The 22,598-nt window shown below is 34.7% G+C and overlaps 4 protein-coding genes across 5 annotated transcripts; 3 read left to right on the forward strand and 1 right to left on the reverse strand.

Annotated features, from left to right (window-relative positions):
* Positions 1 to 2,837: 2,837 nt before the first annotated feature.
* On the forward strand, positions 2,838 to 5,383 carry dgt1 (KAT8 regulatory NSL complex subunit dim gamma-tubulin 1). Its single transcript, XM_073982456.1, has 3 exons — positions 2,838 to 3,537; positions 4,343 to 5,091; positions 5,153 to 5,383. Exons 1-3 carry the CDS (start codon positions 3,024 to 3,026, stop codon positions 5,306 to 5,308), a joined length of 1,419 nt encoding a protein of 472 aa, XP_073838557.1. The 5' UTR covers positions 2,838 to 3,023; the 3' UTR covers positions 5,309 to 5,383.
* Positions 5,384 to 6,818: 1,435 nt separating this feature from the next.
* LOC141404102 (cancer-related nucleoside-triphosphatase homolog) lies at positions 6,819 to 7,620 on the forward strand. The gene is made up of 2 exons (XM_073987393.1): positions 6,819 to 7,137; positions 7,201 to 7,620. Exons 1-2 carry the CDS (start codon positions 6,881 to 6,883, stop codon positions 7,553 to 7,555), a joined length of 612 nt encoding a protein of 203 aa, XP_073843494.1. The 5' UTR covers positions 6,819 to 6,880; the 3' UTR covers positions 7,556 to 7,620.
* A 213-nt stretch (positions 7,621 to 7,833) lies between these two features.
* Positions 7,834 to 9,590, reverse strand: Polr3E (RNA polymerase III subunit E). The gene is made up of 3 exons (XM_073987392.1): positions 9,363 to 9,590; positions 8,270 to 9,292; positions 7,834 to 8,211 (listed from the first exon to the last, which is right to left on the reverse strand). Exons 1-3 carry the CDS (start codon positions 9,402 to 9,404, stop codon positions 7,882 to 7,884), a joined length of 1,395 nt encoding a protein of 464 aa, XP_073843493.1. The 5' UTR covers positions 9,405 to 9,590; the 3' UTR covers positions 7,834 to 7,881.
* Positions 9,591 to 14,645: 5,055 nt separating this feature from the next.
* On the forward strand, positions 14,646 to 20,638 carry ArfGAP1 (ADP-ribosylation factor GTPase-activating protein 1). 2 transcript variants are annotated; one of them, XM_073987623.1, is made up of 6 exons: positions 14,646 to 15,303; positions 16,365 to 16,942; positions 17,331 to 17,445; positions 17,514 to 17,603; positions 17,838 to 17,885; positions 19,744 to 20,638. In XM_073987623.1, the coding sequence occupies exons 1-6, from the start codon at positions 15,244 to 15,246 to the stop codon at positions 20,287 to 20,289; spliced, it is 1,437 nt and encodes a 478-aa protein (XP_073843724.1). In that variant the 5' UTR covers positions 14,646 to 15,243; the 3' UTR covers positions 20,290 to 20,638. The 2 variants fall into 2 exon arrangements, with proteins under 2 accessions (XP_073843724.1, XP_073843725.1); XM_073987624.1 differs by lacking the exon at positions 17,838 to 17,885 and having other exon boundaries at positions 14,658 to 15,303; positions 19,744 to 20,623.
* The last annotated feature ends 1,960 nt before the right edge of the window (positions 20,639 to 22,598 follow it).

Here is a 22,598-nt window from a genome sequence, read left to right on the forward strand (position 1 = left end):
TGGTGAACTGTATTTGTATGCTTGTTGAAGTAAATGAACGCTTTGCAGGTTAAAAATGGTAAGAAATGGTAACCTCAGGCAGGTAAAGGAACATAGCTAATATGAAGATGAAAATGGCGGAAATGTCAACGATTTTCTTGAAATTATGCAAAAGTAGTTCACAGAAATGTAAAGGAGAATAAACAACTGCTTTTATTTTATAAAAAATCTAAAAAAAAAATAAATTTTATTTTACCGAAAATTGTGTACGTGTGACTACGGACTTACTTTCTTACACACACAAAACTCTTGTGCCAGACACTGAAAATAACACATGAAAATTGGGAACAAATCGAATACTCCACCAGCTGACGGAAAAAACCTGATTTTTTTTTAAATTGTAAGTTTTTTCTAAGTAGCCGGTCTGCGGCCGGGGATTTCAGACTTTCTCCTATGGACAGAAGCCAATTTAGGGCACGAAAACAACATTTTTTTAATTTAATTTTTTTCTTACTTTAACAAGGGAATTTTCGGAACTTCAGGGGAAGTTTCGGGAAGTATGAACTGCCCTCAACAAACTTTATATTTTTGTAATCAGGACGTAAAGATCTACCTGTGGTAAACATTTCAGATTTTTCCGCCAGCTGGAAGAGTATTCTGTTTATGCCGAAAATTGTTTAGCTTTTGGGAGAGAGCGGCGCTGAATGAGCTCCCTTCTTACTAGAGCTGGCAAACCATCGATATTCCCAACATTAGATATTTTCGATATAATGTTTTAAAATATCGATTGCTATCGATATTATCGTTAAGTTGTCATCGCCATTAATTTGGAGATGAAAATGGCGGAAATGTCAATGATTTCCTTCAAATTATGCAAAAGTAGTTCACAGAAATGTAAAGGAGAATAAACAACTGCTTTTATTTTATACAAAAATGTAAAAAAACTACATTTTTTTTACCGACTACGGACTTATGGGCCGATTCCGTACAGCGAGGCGAGTCGTGTCGCGTTGCCAGTTGCAATTTTTCCATTACGTATGGCAAAAGTCGCACGACGACGTCAAATTTTGTCGCCGTAATGTTCATTTTCCGGCGACAACAAATTAGCTGTCGCCGTTCATTTTTACTAACGAATAAAAATAAAATAAAAAAAATAAAAATAACTTGTTATCGACGATTATTTTCTATCGCTGTACGTAGTGCATTTTTTAAATTTTGTTGCAGAGACGATAGACGACGCGACATGACTCGCCTCGCTGTACGGAATCGGCCCATTACTTTCTTACACACACATAACCGAAAAGCAGCGAAATATCTATTTATTTCAATGGATTTAAGCATGGTACAATAATTCATAGGTAGGCCAGGTATGAGAATCGCCAAAAAAATACAACCCTGTCGCTATGGCTTAAAACGTCAAAATTGTTTTGATGAATGATAACGGATGAGTATACAAAGAAGAAGAAGAAGAACGAAGTGTTGAAATGAAAACAAAACAGAGTTGAATTTTTTGATCAATAATAAATATCAACTCTGCATGTCAACACGGTTTTGACAGATTAAGCCATAACAAAAAAAAAATTGTAATCAGCTGTTAGCTGTGGCCTACCTAAGAATTATTGTACCATGGATTTAAGGTTAGAGGTTTTTATTCCGATAATATCGATAGGCAAAACTATCTATCGATATTGAATTTTTAAATAATAATCGATATTATCGATAGTGACATCGATTTTTTGCCAGCTCTACTTCTTACCCATAAGCTCAAACCATTTTCATGAAAATTTGCATAGTCTGGCACAAAAGTAACCGAAAAGCAGCGAAATTTCTATATATTTCAATGGATTTCAGATTTTTATTCCGATAATATCCATAGACAAAACCATCTATCGATATTGAATTTTTAAATAATAATCGATATTATCGATATTACCATCGATTTTTTGCCAGCTATACCATGAATCATGCACAATTACCCAGGTAGTGGCATCGTAAAATTTTGAATATGCCTTGTCAAAACTTTCTTTATGTTATTGGGGAAATTACAACAATAGCTGTGTTCCAGAACTAAAAAGTTTTTACAATTTTTACGACTTTTACACATTTTACTCGAAAAAGCGTTCCTGTACACAAAAAAGTTGTAAAATGTTCACTTCTCTTTAAACAAAAATGGCGCTGAATGACGCTCTCTTTAAAAACTTTTTACACGAAAAATTTGCTTGCTTTCCTGCTTCATTTTTGACATAATAAAAATAAAAGAATAAAGAAGGCCGAGGAATTTCGAACTGGGTTGCCCTTTTCTTTTTTATTCTTTTATCAGAAGTAAGCAAGGTAAGCAGGCAAGGCAGCTTATGTACGCAGGCCTTAAAAAAATAGTAACATGGTTGCCGGCGTCTGATTGGCTGATACGCAGACTTTGACATTTGTTCCGGTTTGACGTATTTTCCATTTTTACGTTCCCGAACTATTTCAAAAAACTTGTGTGTGACAACAAATTTTTTGCAGTTCTCTCTTTTACGAGTTTTACCATTAAAAAGTACGGGAACGAAGCTAATAATATTTTTTTATAAAGGGATTTGACTTTTCATATTCGATCAGCTGGTGTGATACCACTACCTGGTAGTTCTGCCATGCCATGAATACTTCCTTATGGGTACTTTACACGATATGTTTTTTGCATATGAGTTGTCACTTCTCCCATACAAAATGTATATGCAAAGTGACAACTCACATGTAAAAAACATATCGTGTAAAGTACCCATTATGGGTATGCTATTTTTTACTACGATAACATTTTTTCCTTTATGTTATCGAAAAAAAATTGTAAAAATTAGTAGATTCTTGCAGTACTGGAACAGACCAATTGTCTTAAGTACCCATTATTCGATAACCAAATAAAAATCAATTTCTAGTACCCTAATGTCCGGCATATGTCATTGTTATAGAACCCTGACAATTATTGTATTATTGTGCCCAAAGATTATTAAAAACCTACAAGAGGCGAAAAAATTACAAATTCTAATAAATTTCTATTTTCTTCTGATATGTCGAAAATGTTACCGCGTCAGTGTGGCCGTGGCGGAGTTGCTAATTGTGGAATTCCTAATAATTCCCTGGGCGATAAGGAATTGCGTGACCAGCTGCAACAGGAGATTGAAAACAAATCGAAACTCTGTTCCAATCCAACCTACGAATGTAATATTCCTCGTATTGATGGCTACGACTATTGTATGAGACATATTCTCAGGGATCCGAAAGGACATTTCCGACAATGCTCGTTCACGTACAGTAACAATAAGAAGTGTACAAATGCTTTGCCAAAGCATGATCTAAAGAAAGATCCAAATATGACAACGCTATGCTTCGAACATAATAGACAAGTTCAGTTGCAAAAGACGCATGCCTCCGTGGGAAAGCTAAAGCAAGTGGATACAAACGAAGCATTGCTTAATAGTTTGGCCCATCACATACACGTTGAGGAGATACCCGAGAAAAAGGAAACAAATTGTGAACAGGATGAAGAAATTGATGTTGTTTCACCACATGTTACACCATTTAGTAAGTATTTGAGTACCATACATCGTTAAGTGGACATTTAATTTAGAACAGAAGGAAGCACGATTTTGCATTAAGAATTTCGCAAAACAGATAGTTGAACACTAAATTTGTAAAGGCTGAGATAGGAGAATTCACTTTAGAATCTAAAGGGCTTGATGGGTTGTTGTGTCCGAGATGGCTATGATGTTCTAGACGGAATTTTTTGAGATGCTAGTTTAAGTTTTAAATGCCGAACGAAGAGATTGTGAAAGCTCCGATATCAATTTGAAATCTTTTTAGAAAAAGTTACGGAGCAACTGGAGTTTAGCCGCTCATCCCAATTTTTTTTTTTTAATTTACAGTTTTTTTTTAATTGGCCGGCCTTCGGCCGGCGATTTAAGACTTTCTCCTATGGACAGGAGCAAATCTAGGGCAAGGGAACACAATTTTTTTCTAATTTAAAAATTTTCTCTCATTAAGTGGCTTTTTACAAGGGAATTTTTGGAACTTCAAATGCCCATATCTCGGGAAGTATATACTTCCCAAAAAAATTATGTGTACATTCGTGATCAGGGAAGTGAAATCTACTTGTAAAAAAAATTTCATCAAAATCGGAGCTGAGCGGCTAAACTCCAGTTAAGCCAAAGTTACAAGTCGGACATTAGAAGGCCACGAGAAGTGTATATATCATTGGAATTAGTATAAACAAATATTTAAATATACCTTATGCTTACCATTTTTTGTGGGAAGGCCTGGAAATCAACCATTCTAGAACTTCTTATTTTTTGGCCTACATGCACCACAATGTATTGTTTCTATTTTTTAGATTGTCATGACCAAGTCAATACAATCGGCGATATTGTCAACACAATGCGTAAACGCAAACGTATTCTGGATTATGCTTCGGACAGTTCATCGGAGGAAGAAGTCATTTGCATGAGTAACACAGCTCGCGGCTATGAATGCAATGAATCTGATAATGAAAGTGTTGACTCTCAAGATGAAGATCTGCTTAAACATGCCGGAGTATATACGCGACAGGAAGCTATACGAATTTCAGAAGCAAAACTGACAAAACTCCAGGGTCTCTATATAGATCAAATCAATCGACTACATCATACATTACGCGAAAAAAGACGACGTTACTTGCATGCCATGCGCCGGGAACGTGAACATTTGTGCAGCATACATGAACAACTGAAAGAAACTCCACGCGAAAGAGCTTTATACGAACAATTAAAAGCATTGAATTCTTATCATAGACGTCATGGCGTAGAAGCTGTCCTTTATAAGAAATTCAAGGAGAAGCGTAGCCGTGCCGTTGATGCAGCATCTAAAGCTTCATTTCCCAAGTGCGTTTTTACAGAAGGTGGTGTCAAATGTGGCGAACGTGCTTTACTACAAAGCAGATATTGCCGTAAGCATATATTAGAGGATAAGAAGCAGATATTGTTTAAGGCATGTGAAGTTAAGAAATCCGGAGTTGTATGTCAAGAACCTATACCATGCATATTTGATGATTCCACATGTGTCCTTCATCTGAATATACCACATCAAAGACAATATATTCAAAAGGTAATCAGTAAAGATAAACATTGTTGTTAATGTATGTTTTATTCTCAATCTATTTTTGCAGAAATACGAATCGGAAACTGAGGATGAAGAAGTAGAGGTTAAAAAAGAATCACTACAAAATTCTACTGGAGATATAAAAATGTCACCCAAGTTAGAGGTCACAGCAGATGCCATCATTGAAGGAAATGCCGACGTTAAGAATATAGCTGTTAAATAAGTTTTATTTTAGTTATGTAAGTGTTGTATAAAAATATAAAAAGTTTCGCAAAAAATGCGAAAAAAAAAGAAGAAACTCTTGTTTGATTCTTGGTTATCGCGGGAAAGTTTATGGAATTACCATCCGGTTGTAAATGGACAATATCTCTATTGCTAATAACTAACTAATAAGTGGTTTTCACCGGGCTGATTTCCATACATTTATTGGTTGCCTACAGTGGACCCTTTTCGACTATAAAAAAACACGGGTCCAAAAATATCTTCTGAATTGGAGAAAATAACTCCATTATTGGGCCGATTCCGTACAGCGAGGCGAGTCATGTCGCGTCATTTATCGTCTCTGTGCAAAATTTAAAAAATGCACTACGTACAGCGATAGAAAATAATCGTCGATAACAAGTTATTTTTATTTTTTTTTTATTTTATTTTTATTCGTTAGTAAAAATGTACGGCGACAGCTAATTTGTTGTCCCCGGAAAATGAACATTTCGGCGACAAAATTTGGCGACGTCAGGCGATATTGCCATACGGAATCGAAAAATTGCATTTGGCAACGCGACACGACTCGCCTCGTTGTACGGAATCGGCCCATATGTCTTTATGTATTTTCCGGATCTTGAGATATATATCGCAGATAGCCCTTGTGTGTGATAAGGTATTTTCAATAGCTTTCCATATTGTTGTAATCGGTAAAGTAGTACCGGGTCTAAACCAGGGTTCGCAAATGGACGTTCGGGCCAAATAACCGCGTAAGCGCGTCCGTCCCACCAACGGAATTTTACCCTCATGATACAATTTCAATAAAACCGGAGAGCTTTTAGAGAACTAGAGTTGTTTCTATCTCGGTTCGGAACCTGCAAAATAGAACAATATTGCGCTCTAGCGAAAGTTGTATCCAAACTTAACACAGTGAACAAATGCTATTATATTTTCCACTAGACAAATTTCACGGCGTAGGTAGATTCCAGTAGCTTGTTTGGCTTGCATCTGGTGTTACGTTGATTTTGATATTTTTGATAGATTTTTCATATGTCCCTTTCCCTTCCCATGTTTTTTTTTTTTTAACAAACTTGTATGTGGAAGCAATTTTTGACTGAAAACGGGACTATGTAGAACATGGCAGAACTACCAGGTAGTGGTATCACACCAGCTGATCGAATATGAAAAGTCAAATCCCTTTATAAAAAAATGATTTTTGTTGTAATTTCCCCAACAACATAAAGAAAGTTTCGACCATGGCACAATTACCCAGGTAGTGGCATCGTAAAATTTTGAATATGTTATGTCAAAACTTTCTTTATGTTGTTGGGGAAATTACAACAAAAATCATTTTTTTATAAAGGGATTTGACTTTTCATATTCGATCAGCTGGTGTGATACCACTACCTGGTAGTTCTGCCATGGTTTCGACATAACATATTCAAAATTTTACATGCACTACCTGAGTAATTGTGCCATGATGTTGAATTATTTTTATTGCAAAATTCAACTATCACACCCAATATATCACATTGACAGTACTTTGTTTACAAACAAAAACATATGATGCGTATAACTTTGTTTGATTAGATGAATGACCACGGAAGAACATAAGGGGACCGAAACCCAAATGAGCATAATGGTTGACAAAAATCTATCCATAGTATTATTGAGTGGTCTTCCAGGTGTTGGCAAAACTACCCTTATTCGCAAAGTGTGCCAAGAACTGTTGGAAAAGCACAATATAAATTGTGATGGATTTTATACTGAGGAGGTACGAGATTCCAACCGACAACGAATTGGATTCGATGTTATAACAATTACAGATAATAAGTCTTCAAAATTAGCAAGGTAATCTCCAAAAAGAGTATGGCAGCGAAATTTGAAATAAATTGTTAATATTTTTACCCACAGAACGGATGCTAACATCAAATGTCCCTTTGTTGGAAAATACGCTGTATTTGTAAAGGAATTTGAAGATTTGGCCCTGCCACTGTTACGACAAAGTAAAACACTACAACTATTGGTAATGGACGAAATTGGTAAAATGGAATTAAAAAGTAAAAGATTTGAAAGTGCAGTATACAATTGTGTAGAGGTTGGAGCAACCATTTTTGCAACAGTTCCTTTTGAAATGAGGCAACCACTACCTTTGGTTGAAAAACTTAAAACACATCCTAAAGCGAAGACAATTGTGGTAACAAAAGAAAATCGTAATCATCTTCAAAATGAAATTGTTGATATTTTACTCAAAATGATTAGTAAATAAATGTTATTTTAAATGGGTCCCGAAATCAAACATAAAATGGAATTTTTGGCACCCCCTATAATGTACTATTACGACTTTCAGTTAAAAAGTACGCATAAACGTACATTTCTCCATCATGGAACAAAAACTATGTACCTTAATATAAACACTAACGACTTTTTACCTAAGAGTTTGTTACCATTAAATTCTATTTTATACATCGCCAATTTCTACGTTTATTTTGGCGACAGTAAATATATATTGGCCCGCCATAAACAATCATAGGGAATAGGCCAAACTTTATACTTATATGAAATGTATTTTAGAAATTCATCAAATGCAAATAACTACGTAATATTCATGATATGCTCTGTACTTAGAGATGTGTACGTCTTGGAATCTCTTTGTGATCTTTTACGTGCTCTTTTTGGTGACTTTTCATGATCCATTTCATTGTAAGTTTGTTCCGTTGCACGCCACACCATCTCCTGACGTTGCACTAGATCCGGATAACGTTGTTCGAATTGTTGATCGGGTGGTAGCAGTAGTTCCCATTTCTTTTCCGAATTTACTTTTGCCACTGACTTTAAAACTTCTGTTGCCTCTTCAGCTGGCAGTTGGGTTGCATAGATCACCTGTGGTCTGTACAAATATTTTGTACGGGAAAAACGAAAAAGCTACAACAAAAGAATACTATCTTAAATGGAATCGTTTAAATAATTTGTAGTAACTTACCACATAGTCTCTCGCCCTAATCATAAGTTCAGATTTAACACCGTTAGCATTCGATAACATTTCAGTGGGATATAAAATTTCCGACTGTGGTACCCAATTGCCGTGTATCAATATGCCCACCTGGGGCAGATTCCTCAAAAGCTTTTCGGCTGTAATATTAGGATCCACACCCTCTTGTATTATAGACATAATATCGTCAAACGATAACATTTTTGCATCTTTTAATATAACCTTCAGCTGATCTATTAATGGCATTGATTTCAATTTTGCTTTGCTTATAACTCGAGCTGGTAACACAGCATCGATACCCTGATCTTGTCCAGCATCCGGTAACAGTTTTTCAACATACTTTTGTGTTTCCAGACCCAATGATTGACTGCTTTGTCTGTTTGTTGCAAATAATTTTTGACGTTCTAATTCTGCTGTTGGTGAAGTCCTGGAATGCCAATAAGTTTCACACCATGGTTCATCTACACTCTTCTTTAAGAAACTATCGTAACCTTGACGTTCTTTGACCTTTTTTGTACCAGCCCTGGCAAATTTTACTGTTACTTGCTGTAGCTCTTCATCATCATCCTCTTCGTTAAGGGCTTTTTGCTCAGCCTTATTACGCTTATCTTCCTTGTCAAAATACGAAAATGATGGTCTCAGTTGTAAAATTGAACTCAAAGGAGATAAATGTATTTCCTTATCGGCATATATTCCAACTATATATTTGCTAACATCATCCAATGAGGTTGAGCTTACAAATGCCTGTTTATCCATAATGCCTCTCTTGAATGTTGGCCTTTCTCCCTTGGCTTGTGTCTTACCATCAGCAGCCAGTGCCATTTGTTCTCCCTTGAAATGATCGTAAAATATTGAGTCAGTGTCTAGGGCAAAATCGACCTTAACTTCTTTGTTAATGGGTTTCACACAACAATTAACAACTGCGGCAGTTTCAAAATTAGACACTTGGGTTTTGGTTGGATATTGGAAAAGAAATAAATTATCTTGAAGATTTTTTGAAAGGAAGACCGGTATCTATAAATGGAGCAACATAAATAGGCTTTTCGTTGATTTTTTTCATTTTATTGTAAAAATACAATACTACCTCTTCAATGATTTCGTCTTCTTCACCATCATAACAGGCCATTGTTTATTTTTGTTAAATTAAACTACAACAAACAAATTGAAACTGGGATGTTGTGAAAAAGGTAATTTTTTTGATTGATAAGGAAAAATCACAAATCCTTATTTACTTAAATCTTGAATCCTATGTTAAAAATATGTTTCCACCAACTATCTAAACAGACTGACTTACAAGAACAGCTGTGTGGTTGACATGTGTTCCATGGTATATTTAACAAGGTAGAAGTAAATGTGACTTACTGGTTGAGTAGGTAGACATTTCAAAATTTTTGATCCGTTCCAGAAACTGCTTGAGTCCACTATTTTTTAAATTCTGATAATTTTCTCTTTTATAAATTTGTCAAAATATTAGATTCTTGGATGTTCTGGAACAGGGCATTCAAACGCCGTTTGCATTTGAACTTATTTTCTTTAAGATGATTTATTTGACGTATACACAAGGGAATTGACATTTGAAATATAAGCTTCGTTCCAGTACTTTTTTAATGATAAAAGTGTCAAAAGAGCAAAATGTCGAAAATGAGCCCAACTTATGCTTTGTTTACATTTACGAAATCCACTCGATTTCAAGTGTCAATTCCTTTGCGTACACGTCAAATGAAAACTCATGAAATCAATTGGATTTCATTTGACGTTTAAGCAATGAATTTGACAGTTGAAATCGAGTGGATTTCGTAAATATAAACGTAGCAATACACATTTTTCCAAAATGTACGGGAATGGAAAAAATGGCAGAAACGACAATAAATCTGGAACAAATGTGAAAGTCGACATGTCAGCCAATCAGAAGCCGGCAAACAAGTTGCACATTAGCGATACGTATTACCAAGCAAAAATCGATCTTTCGATCTTTTGATTCTTACTTAGAACTCAAGAATCGATCTTTCGATCTTTTGATTCTTAATTAGAACTCAAAAATCGATTTTTCGATTCTTACGTAGGAATCAAAAATCGATCTTTCGATCCTTTGATTCTTACTTAAAACTCACTTGGATAAAAGAATCGTTCGATCGAGATGACTCCTTAAGGGGAGTACACACTAACAGTCAAAACTGACAGTCAACGTACTTTAAGGACAATTTTCCGGCAAATAACAACTTTTATTTCGCTAAAAACGTTTGAAATACAATATTTACGGTATTATTTAGAGAATATAAAAGAAATTTTTCAATTAGGCTTTGATATTCACGAAATAGACCTCGATGACTGTCAGTTTTGCTTGTCAATGTGTACTATACTTTAGTTGAAAATGTGAACGTTTTAGTGTACAATGCTTCGCGTTTAACACTGTCGTACCGATAGATTAACTTTGTTCATCAGTACAACAAATAATGTAATATTGTTGTCTTGCTCTTACCAATGTAATCTGTATATTTCATTTTCGTGGTACATCAAAAAGTCAAAACAGAATTGATCTTTCGAAGAATCGAAGAATCATAATAGAAAATCGATCTTTCGATTCTCTATGAAGTCAAAACTCGATTCCGATTTTTAGATTCTTCAAATCAAAGAATCGAGGAATCGATTACTCGAAAATCGTATCCCTATTGCACATTTTTGCTCGCCCAAATTTGTCGTGTAAAAAGTTTCTAAAGAGAAAGCTACTCAGCGTCATTTTTGTTCAAAGAGATGTGAACATTTTGCTACCTTATTGGTGTACGGAAACGCATTTTGGGCAAAAATGTGCAAAATGTGTTAAATGTGTAAAAACTTTTTAGTTCTGGAACGAAGCTATAGTGTATTTAGTGAATTTCATTAATAAATTTCATGAAATTATGCGTTCAGAGATCGAATTCCTCACTACAGCAGTTTCATTTCATTTTACTCTACTATGTCCCGGTCCACACTAGCGTGAATTTCATTGAAAATTTCATGAAATTAGGTGTTCTTAAATCGAATTCCCCACTACAGCAATTTTATGATTTTACTCTACTATGGACGTCGATCTAGAGACTCATAATTTCATATCAAAATTTCAGTGAAATTACTGTAGTGTGGCCCGGGACTATGGAACTGGATCTAGAAACGCATAATTTCATAAAATTTTTTCAATGAAATCACTCTAGTGTGGACCGGGACTTATTAAATCCGGTTATATGCAAACGATGGCCCAATAAAACCAATAAAAAGATGTTACGTAAAACCCCGTTTGCACTTAACAGGATTCATAGTTTTAAAAACACCGCTCCAAAATGTTTTTTAAAATGTTTTTATTTAAAAATTTTCATTCTTCGTTATTTGAGTTCGGTCATGGTGCAATTAAAAAGGTTAGCTAAAGCTATCTGTCAGTTTAAATTTTTTCTTTCGAGTGTTCCTAAAACTTCAAAATTATATACGCAATCTGTGTATTACTATGTTTACATTTACGAAATCCACTCGATTTCAACTGTCAATTCCATTGCTCAAAAGTCAAATGAAATCGAATCGATTTCAATTGAGTTTTCATTTGACGTATACGCAAAGGAATTGACAGTTGAAATCGAGTGGATTTCGTAAATGTAAACATAAGCTGTGTTCCAGAACTACAAAGTTTTTACAATTTTTACGACTTTTACACATTTTGCTCGAAAAAGCGTTCCCGTACACAAAAAAGTTGTAAAATGTTCACTTCTCTTTAAACAAAAATGGCGCTGAACGACGCTCTCTTTAAAAACTTTTTACTCGACAAATTTGAGTGTGTAAAAAATAGTAACATGGATGCCGGCGTCTGATTGGCTGGTATGCCGACTTTGACATTTGTTCCAGCTTTTTTGACGTTTTTTCCATTTTTGCGTTCCCGAACTTTTTGAAAAAACTTTTGTGTGACAACAATTTTTCTCTCTTTTACGAGTTTTACTATTAAAAAGTACGGGAACAAAGCTATTGTATATGGGTGTGTGCTGTTTGAAAAATATGTCAAACAATTTTAAAAGCAGTCGAATTCAATGATTTTTAAATTTGTTTTTAGAACATTTGCATGGTAGAACAAATACAACAAATACAACTCGAACAACAACCACAAAGGAATTTGTTTTTTTTTTTTTGTAACGTTACTGCCAGTTGTATTTGTAAACAAAACAAGGAAATGTCTATAAATTATTGGAATTTAAAAAACTAATAATTTTTCACATTTGGTTGAATATTTTGGAAAACATGAATGAAAATTCGTTACATTTTCAATTTTTATGGTTCCACATCATTCCACTAAATGCATAAATTCTCGCAGAAAGTTGAATTCTTGCAGAAAAGTTTGGGGTCGCTGGAAATTCATAGAAAAAGGAGAAGCTGTTTCAATGTTTTGTTTTAGAAATCAAAGAAGCACATGTTTATTAGGGCTTTATTTTTTTAAATTTTAACAAAATACCTCACATATTAACAAACGTGGTATCGCCTCTACAAGCGGTGATTTACTGCGCGGCTTGTCGTTCGAACTTGGAGGAGGTTACATATCATTGATATGAAGAAGTCTTTCTGGGAAATGGTTTTTTCCGAATGATATATTTTTTTCTCAAAAAATATATGTCCCTAATGTACATCGAAATAGAAATGAATGTATAAAATGTCATATGAAATTTGACACTAACACTACAACCCAGTTCAGTCAGCTGGGTATTGCTGCTACCTTTTCTTGTTCTACCATGGAACATTTGTATGGAAGAAATTCTTCAACTTTGCATTGAAACAATAATTTCATCATATCCACAATTCGATTATGTGGAGAAACTTTGACACTTCATTCATTTTTCTCGTTTTATAAAATGCTCAAGAAATGTATTGTAAACAAAGCCACTTGTTGCTTTTTTGTTTAGTAATTTTGACGTTTTAGGAATTCAGGAAAAAAAACAGGGTTCTATAATTCGTTTTCATCTAGATCTACCTCTTTACTACTTTACTTATTCTCATAGGAATACCCCTTGGAGTAGTGTATTCTCTATAATTGTTTCTTTCCATGCTTAAAAACATCAGTGTACTAGGTCGATGGGTGATGAGTCCAAAGACACGTTTTGAATATTTATATAGCGGGCCGTTCGATCCGAAGCAGACGCTCACTTGCAGCCGCACCTAACCTGGCAGACAGACGCTGCAGGTGTTTTAGTACTCAGCCACCCCTAACATGGGAAAACAGCCGCTGACCAATGAACCGCTCGCTCCGAGGAATGCTCCTGCGGGACCAATCAAATAGGTTTGAGGTTTGTCAACGGAAATGGCGCTGGATAGGCCACACGCTATGAAGACCTGCCGAAAACATTGCTCGTCAAACGCTTCGTTGCAATCCCCAGGGTAGAGGCCGGCGTGTTGGTGCACCAGCTAAAACGTCGAGAAGGTCGATCGACGCAGATCTACAAGATGTTGCATCGCATCGCACAACAGAGTTCGATACCAAATAATGGTTGAGGCCAGGCCCTAAACACGGACAAAGAAATTTTCAGTTGAAATCGAGTGGATTTCGTAAATGTAAACCAAGCAATAGCAACAGTGTTGTCAACTTTCATTTGAAATTTCCATTCATAATTTTGCCTTTTTATGTTACTGATTTTTGTCGGTAACTCAAAAAATGGGTTAAGCGGGGTACACACGATCTGTCCAGCAACCACAAACTATTTTAGCTTCGTTCCAGTACTTTTTTAATGATAAAAGTGTCAAAAGAGCAAACTGTCGAAAATGAGTTCCACATATATGCTGTTTATATTAGAGCTTTTTGCAGGGTTAACCTTCTTTATAAGGATTTGTTTGAAATATAAGCAATGGAATTGACATTTAAAACCCAGTCGGTTTGTTAAATCCGGTTATATATAAACGGGGTATTACACATTTTTCCAAAATGTACGGGAACGTAAAAATGACAGAAATGTCAAAAAACTAGAACAAATGTCAAAGTCGGCGAATCAACCAATCAGAAGCCGGCAAACATGTTGCACATTTTTGCTCGCCAATATTTGTCGTGTAAAAACTTTTTAGTTCTGGAACGAAGCTAAATTTAATATATGATATGCTTTTATATTTGTTTGGAGTAGTATATGCTTAAACCCCGTTTAATTAGAAATTGTTATTAAATATGTTTATATCTTTATTTAGTTTTTAGGATTAAGTTCAGAGTTAGGTGTAGTTTAGGATAACTTTGCTTTTGTAACATAGATGGCCTTATAGGCTTGGTTACCCATTCGAAATAAATAAAATAAAAAATAAATAAATAAAGTTAAACCTACTATTACCCATTTGATGTAAATCCCTCTTTCGCGTTTTGCGCTTTCATTTAAATTCAGTCATACGCTCTCACGATACGCAAACAGCAGTACGTTATGTCAAGTCGATTCCTTTCACACGTCAACAAAATTAAAAAATTTTCTTCATTGTACGAGTTTGACAAGCTGGTTTTTCCAAGAATTTGGTGTGAATTTGTTTCGCTCGCTAACCAACAATAAGTGATTTACTGAAAAATATCCTTAAAGGATCATGACACAATAATCTCTTAAAAGTGCAACTTTTACTATAGCCGATATTTTTTTGTGTGAAAAATACCTGTTTTGGTGTTTTTTGTCTTAATACATTTTAATGACTACTTCGTCTAAAACACGGACAACTGTTGTTGCAACTTCGTCGCCCAGAGGAGATTGTGAAACAGTGTCGAGAAGTTATCAGGCCCAAGTATTGGGTATTACAATATTTGCTGTTGTTGGTATTGTGGTTTTCATCAAATACGTTTGTACGAAGTATTTTGCTCAATTAGAATTGGAGCATCCGCAACCACATCAGTATTCGGAGTTTTAATATCTGGCCGATAGTTGGTGTTTTGTGAGAATTTTCTTTTTTTGCAAAATCAACTCCCCTCCTCCCTCCCTACTGACGTAATACAAAGACAGGAAATGGCCAGTCCAAGGACAAGACGTGTTTTACAAGAGCTTAAACCTCAAGATGACAATTCAGTAAGTTAAACTTAATATTTGTTCGAAATTATTTTTATTGCCGAGATGTTTTTTTATTGTAGTCAAGGTCATGTGCCATACTCTCATAGTTGTTTAGAACTTGTTTAATTTTGAGTTGTGTTTATTCAGACAAAGTAACAGTGTTATTGTTGTATTATTCTATCAAATGTTTCAACACAAAAGTTTGAGCCAAGTTGCAACATCTTCAACTACAGATTTCTTAAATTTCTGATAAGAAAGTTAAGCATAATTAACGAAATTCGTCGGTAATTTCGCTAGTAAGAGAAAAATTTACAATTTTAAAGATATTTTGTTCCACTAACGAGATTTGTACCTGTCCATAGGATTTCTTAAATCCTCGAACAAGAGCCGTTCAAAAGTAGCGAATTTATGTTAAAAGGAATTTTCGGAACTTCAGAGGCTCATATCTCGGAAAGTATGCACTTCCGCAATAAATGTTATACATGCTTGTGATGAGGGTGACGAGACCTACCTGTGGAGAAATTTTGGTCTTGATCCGAGCTTAATACATAAAATCAACTTGTTCCCAGAAATTATAAGCATTTGTACCATTTTTTCGTTAAAGGAAAATTAGTTACAGAATCACATTACAAGTTTTTGAAATGGTCAGGCATGCTGCGTACGTCCGTTAATAAACGGGCGGCAACTCAGCCACAAGTTTTGGCATACATTAGTTGCGAAGTTTATACGAAATGGTAATGAAAATTTATATACAATACACAAAAATACACATGTTTGTCGTCAATGTCAGAACTACATACTCCTTAGATTGATTGCGGGGTCCGTAAACATTAGAGGATCACTAATACGAACGAAAACGAAAGATACTCTGTTAAGCTTTAAACTTTAAATGTTCATATTTCATAAAGTATGTTATTTTAATCATTTGTTATTATAATCAGGGTAAAAAAAATTACAAATGTTTTCCGACAACTGAGATTAAACCTAATCTATTTCCTATTTAAATATAATGGTCAATTCTTTTTAATAACATGTCCAAAATGATGTTTAATTTCCACTTATTTTTTGCTTCTTTTTAGAAATGTTTCGAATGTGGTACCCACAATCCACAATGGGTTTCGGTTACCTATGGCATTTGGATATGTCTTGAGTGTTCCGGTAAACATCGTGGTCTCGGTGTTCATTTGTCATTCGTTCGTTCGGTGACTATGGACAAATGGAAAGATATTGAACTGGAAAAAATGAAAGTTGGCGGAAATCGTAATGCCCGTGAATTTTTAGAAGACCAAGACGATTGGAATGATCGTGCACCAATTAGTCAAAAATATAATTCAAAAGCAGCTGCTTTATATCGCGATAAAATCTCATCGTTAGCTCAAGGCAAAAGTTGGGATATAAATGAGGCAAAAAAACGTTTAGCATCTTCGTCATCTACGAATTATGGTGGATCTTCAAGCATGTCCAGTTCCAGTAGTAACAATTCACATTCCAGAAATAGTGGCAATTATCAACAGGCTTCCAGTTCTGGTTATCAAAATGGAGGTGGTGGTGGTGGTTACAATGCTGATAGTTATCAACAATTCAATAGCCAAGAATTCAAAGATCAAAAAGAGGAATTCTTTTCGCGTAAACAAATGGAAAATGCAACTAGACCTGAGTAAGGCAAAGATACGTCGCTAGTTGTTATGCTTGTAACATTTAAAAATAACTCGCGTTTAGGGGCACAAGTAAAATTACTTTGAACCTTTTGCCAGAGGACGAAGAGAAGGTTCAGATAATAATGATCTTTGAGGTCCTTACGTTCCGAAATTTGAGCAAGTAAAGGACTCAAAATTCCAAAGAAAATAAAATGCGCGTAAGAAGTGAATATCATAAAATCAGGCCGAAAAATTTAAAAGAGAAGTGTTTCAAAATCCATAGAAATCCAAGTGGTGTCCCTAAACTAGTTCCAAATCTAAAATGTTTGCTAAATATATTTGTTGAAAACGTAGTGAAATACATTTTTAACGTTTTTTTTTTTTTTACTTTGTCTTTGCCTATTTCAGCAACTTACCACCCAGCCAGGGAGGTAAATATAGTGGGTTTGGCTATTCTCGAGAACCTCCACCAAAAACACAATCTCAAGAACTCATCGATACTACATTGTCATCTTTAGCTTCGGTAAGTTGTAATAACAAAAAATGGATGGGAATTGCTTCCTTTATACTCTTTTTAATTCCATCATATAGGGTTGGAGTTTATTGTCAGCTGGAGCATCTAAATTTGCCGTTATTGCTAAAGAGAAAGCTGCCGTAACTGCCAGTATAGCTTCATCAAAGGTTAGTAGGAAATTTTCAGTTGTAAAGTAAACTAGTTTCGGTACACTATGGTAAGAGTTTAAGCACAATAACTAGAACTTTTTTTAATTTTTGCCTTGCTTCTTAAATTATTTAAAAGCATTTTATTTTTATAGAAAATATTTTTATTTTTTTGATATACTGTTTTTTTTTATTTTTTGGTTTTTAAATATTTTTTTGTAATATTATTTTCTTTTTTGTTCGTTTGAAATGTAGATTAAAGAAGGTGGTATATTAGAATCTGTTACTGATGTAGCCGCCAAGGTAGGTATTTGTTTTCAAAACTCGTATTATTTTTTAGAGATTTAGATGAGAAAACTATCATTAAATATCGTCACCATAAATGCCGGAAGACGTAACCGACATGAAAATCGAAATTCGTTTTTTGGTGGAATCTGATACATTAAGCTAAAATACATGCTCTGCCAAAATTTCAAAGTTCTGCGTTTAAAAATAGCGGTCCGATTCACGAAATGCCAAAAGACGTAACAGCATTCTGTAATTTTCATAAAACACAAAAGGCGTAATCCACATTATTTGAACAATTTAGTCTTTGATTTTTGCAGCAATTATAATGCCAGAGGGAGGGTATATTGAGCTGATTACGGAAATGTATAATTTCCTTTGGGGCGGATCCGGTTATCCGCATAAGGCTTATTTCCCTATATGTTTAGTTTGACTCTCTCGATACGTCATGACTGGTGATTCCGTTTTAAAAATTATAAAGACCATTCTTGTTGCTAATTTTTACATCTACAACTTTTACTTTGGACGGTTTTTGTAACTCGAATAACTTTTTGCACCAAAATTCAGATGTGTGGGAATTTTGGATATTTCCCCTTATACGCAGGTCATAGGCAAAACCCAGGTTTGGTCAAATGTCGAAAGTTTTAATAAAAAAGTGATTGAAGTGCCTAATTGAAGATGATGTCTGAAGACCGACCTATGCCATGATTTAGATAAACCTCCCAAGAACAACAAAGAAGTAAGTGGTTATTTTGAAGAGAAATGGCAACAAAAACTGATGCAAGTGACAAGTCTTATGAGACGTTGATCCGAAAACGTATATATCTCAAATTTTTCGTCGGTCTAAAACAAAGATGTTTTTTTAAGACAACTACGATTATAGTGTAAGTTTGCCGAAAAATGTTCTTATCAACCCGTGGTATAACATATATAATGGCTTGAGATTGGATAAACTCAACTGATTTTAATGATATTCAAACAGGTCCAGAGAAAAACGCAACTTTTATGTATTGTTTACTTATGCAAATAGACAGGAGATCCAATAAACTGCAAACATTAGCGTTTGATCCGGAGATTTTGGGGCAATGGGTCCTCCATAGATATACGCACAGAGGCTAAAAGTTTCAAAAAAGAAACTTCAGCACCTGCTAGACTTAAAACACATAACACAAGTGATTGTCATTACATTTATGGCAACATTCCTTATGAGAATTAAAAGTTACATTTAAATTGTTACACATCACTTAATTCATATTAACTATATTTTGTCGATAAATTGACTTAAATACCACAATAAATATAATATTCTGGATCTGATGTTTTAAATATCGTCTAATACACTAGATATTATAAGTAATTGCAGTGCTGGTTGGAATAGACGGTTCACCTAATTTTGATCCACTGAAATATCACCGTTAAGATTGGGAATTGAACTCAACAGCGTCAGATTGCAAGTTTAAAGTTCGCTTAGCCGCGTAGGCCAATAAACTAGTTCTAATTTAATTATTGTATACTCAATTATGTATACTCAATAAATTGTGGGTTGCGTCGTTTGGCATTTCAGAAAAATACAATACCAAAAGACGTAACCCACACAGCTTCTAACATTCTGGAAAAAAATTAAATTTTTTTCTAAAAATATATGTCTTCTGTGTCTTAAAACACGATACTAAAAATTTTCGATATTTTTAAACGCCGTTTTCATTTTATAACGTTTTTTGCTTTTCCTGTAAAGTTTTTTTTTTTGTGGGTAACGTCTTCCGGCATTTATGGTGACGATATGTACTATGGCTATGTTTAGCTTATGCATTACTATGTATGAAATAAATGAAATGAAATACTTAATAACATAAAACTATTTCCCAACATTTTGCAGGTAACCGATATTGGCAAACGCGGCTGGAATAATTTATCTGGCAGCAATTTTGCTTCACCAACTAGCGACCACAGCGGTTATGGCGATTTCAACAATGACAATTCCTATCAACGTTCACATTCTGTTGGTGGCAATATTTCATCTGGTTTAGGCAATCAATCGAATACCAATGATGATTGGGGTTGGCAAGATAGCCCACAAAAACAAATGTCATCTTCTAAATCGTTCAACAATCAATTCAGCAGTAATTCAGGCGGTGCTGGCACCCAAAACTATTCTTCATCCAATCGTAATCACAATGTTGTCAATGATGACGATGATTGGTCCGGCTTTGATAGCTATCAAGATTCTTCAACATCTTATCAAAATTCAACAACAGCAACAACGACAAGTAGAAACATGAAACTATCATCAACAACAACAACAACACAAAAACTAAGTGAAGGCTTCGATAGTTTAGATGTTAAAAGTGCAAAACCCAAAACAACAACATCGTCCAATAACAAATCTGCTGAAGATGATGCATGGAATTTACTAATGAACTAAAAAAAGTCTCCATTTATATACATACATACACATTTGAAGCAAGAGGCTATTCTGCTGTTACTCTTGCAATGTTTGATTTGTATTTTATTTTTCCTTCTTTGCGCTGATAAGATTTGTTTCAAATCGACTTTAGTTTGTATTGACTTTAATTTGTCTTGATATTATTTCTCATTGTTTTGATTTGTATTTTAAATGTTGTAATCATTGCTAGCAAATTTCTTTTAGAATCACACGATTGGTTAAAACATGTGTCAACACAATTAAAATATATATGTATATGATGATATGAATGTAAAACGATTTAAAAATATAACTTGAATACTAAAAAAAATGATATATTGAAGTTTAATATTTGTTTTGTATACCCTAAGCTTTTAAGTTTGCTGGAGTGTACGAATGGATCGAATGGATTTAGTCAGAAATTTGTTCCTCGTAATTTTCCTTCTTCAGACATGGATCACAACTCCACTTCTTCGGGGATCTCCCAAACACAATTTCAAAATGTTTCGCAAAAATGCAATTTAAAGAACATGTCTCGGATAGTTTTGAAAATGTTCGCAGTATGTTTCTCTCGCGGCCAATGGACCAAAAGCTTCTAAAAAACCCTACACCAATTAAAATGATTGATGAGCACTAGATATTACGAATTGAATATACGATTTTTTCCGCTCAATTTCTTCAAACGTACATCAAGTTCCATGAATACAATATTGGGCACCCCTCTAACAGAGGTTTATCATTCTCGTTTAAGTGCAGTTGTTGTCATGGATAAGTCCAAGCATCCTCACATAATGGTCCAAAATCTCTAAATCCTACTGTGACCAACTGGTGGGAGCGATAACTATCATAGGAAATTATTCCTAAAAAAAAGATTCACTGGACTATGTCATTTCATTCCTTCAGGTACATCCTCCGTAAAACTTCGGCCCTTTAATCCAAATCAAATTTACTAGCAGAACTTAAGCATTTATGGAAGGCCCACAATTTTTAACATAGATACCCGAGAAGTTTTGATATTTTTGCCGGCAAGTTCATACGTCTGAAACACCTGAAAAAGCTGGTATAAAATACATACTTATGCCGAAGTTGTTACTTATGCTGAAGTTGAATACAATAATAAATATAATATTTTAAATATCGTCTAATACAATTGAAATTACAAGTTATTATAGTGATGGTTGGAATAGTTCATAGTTCACCTAATTGTGGTCCATTGAAATATCACCGTTAAGACTGGGATTTGAACCCAACACCTTCAGATTGCTAGTTATATAGTTCGCTTAACAGCGAAGGCCAATAAGTCAGTTCTTTAAATGTATGCTCAATAAACTGTGGGTTACGTCTTTTGGCATTTCAGAAAAATGCAATACCAAAAGACGTAACCCACACAGCTTCTGAAATTCTGAAAAAAATATTTTTTTCCAAAAATATATTTCTTTTCTGTCTTAAAACACGATACTAAAAACTTCCGATATTTTAGGCTTAAATGTTGTTTAGGGGCACCTCTCGGATCGGTCTGAAATTTTTACAGTAGATAGCCCTTGACATCCTGAATACAACGATATATAATTTTCCGGAGGAAGTCGATACATCCCGAGATATGGGTCTTGAGATTTCATACTTTCACACCTTTTGGTTGTTTATGGGCACCTCTCGGATCGGACTGAAATTTTTACAGTAGATAGCCCTTGGCATCCTGAATACAACGATATATAATTTTCCGGGGGCAAGTCCATCCTTCCCGAGATATGGGTCTTGACATTTCGGAAATTTCGTACTTATAAGACCTTTAGGTTGTTTATGGGCACCTCTCGGATCGAGCTGAAATTTTTACAGTAGATAGCCCTTGGCACACTGAACACAACGATATATAGCTTTCCGTGGGGAAGTCGGTACTTCCCGAGATATGGGTCTTGACTTTTTTACTTTTATCACCATTATTTTTAAAACCTATGCAATATAGGACTCGTTTTAAAGCTCATGAAGAGTGCTTTCCAACGCCCCCAATAATTAATAATGGTAATTAGATTTTCTAATAATAATTTATTAAGTTATTATTGGGCTACACGATCAAAACACTCTTTTAAATTGAAAGTGTTCTTAAGTAGCCGGCCTTCGGCAGGGGATTTAAGACTTTCTCCTATGGACAGGGACAAAAGAGGGCTACGCGATCAAAACTCTCTTTTAAATTGAAAGTGTTAAGTAGCCGGCCTTCGGTTGGGGATTTTAGACTTTCTCCTATGGACAGGGACAAAAGTGGGCTACGCGATCAAAACTCTCTTTTAAATTGAAAGTGCTCCAACATAGAC

This window comes from Musca autumnalis, unplaced genomic scaffold, assembly GCF_047663935.1.
Source record: "Musca autumnalis isolate F117 unplaced genomic scaffold, ASM4766393v1 scaffold_4, whole genome shotgun sequence".
In the NCBI taxonomy this organism is placed as follows: Eukaryota; Metazoa; Arthropoda; class Insecta; order Diptera; family Muscidae; genus Musca; species Musca autumnalis.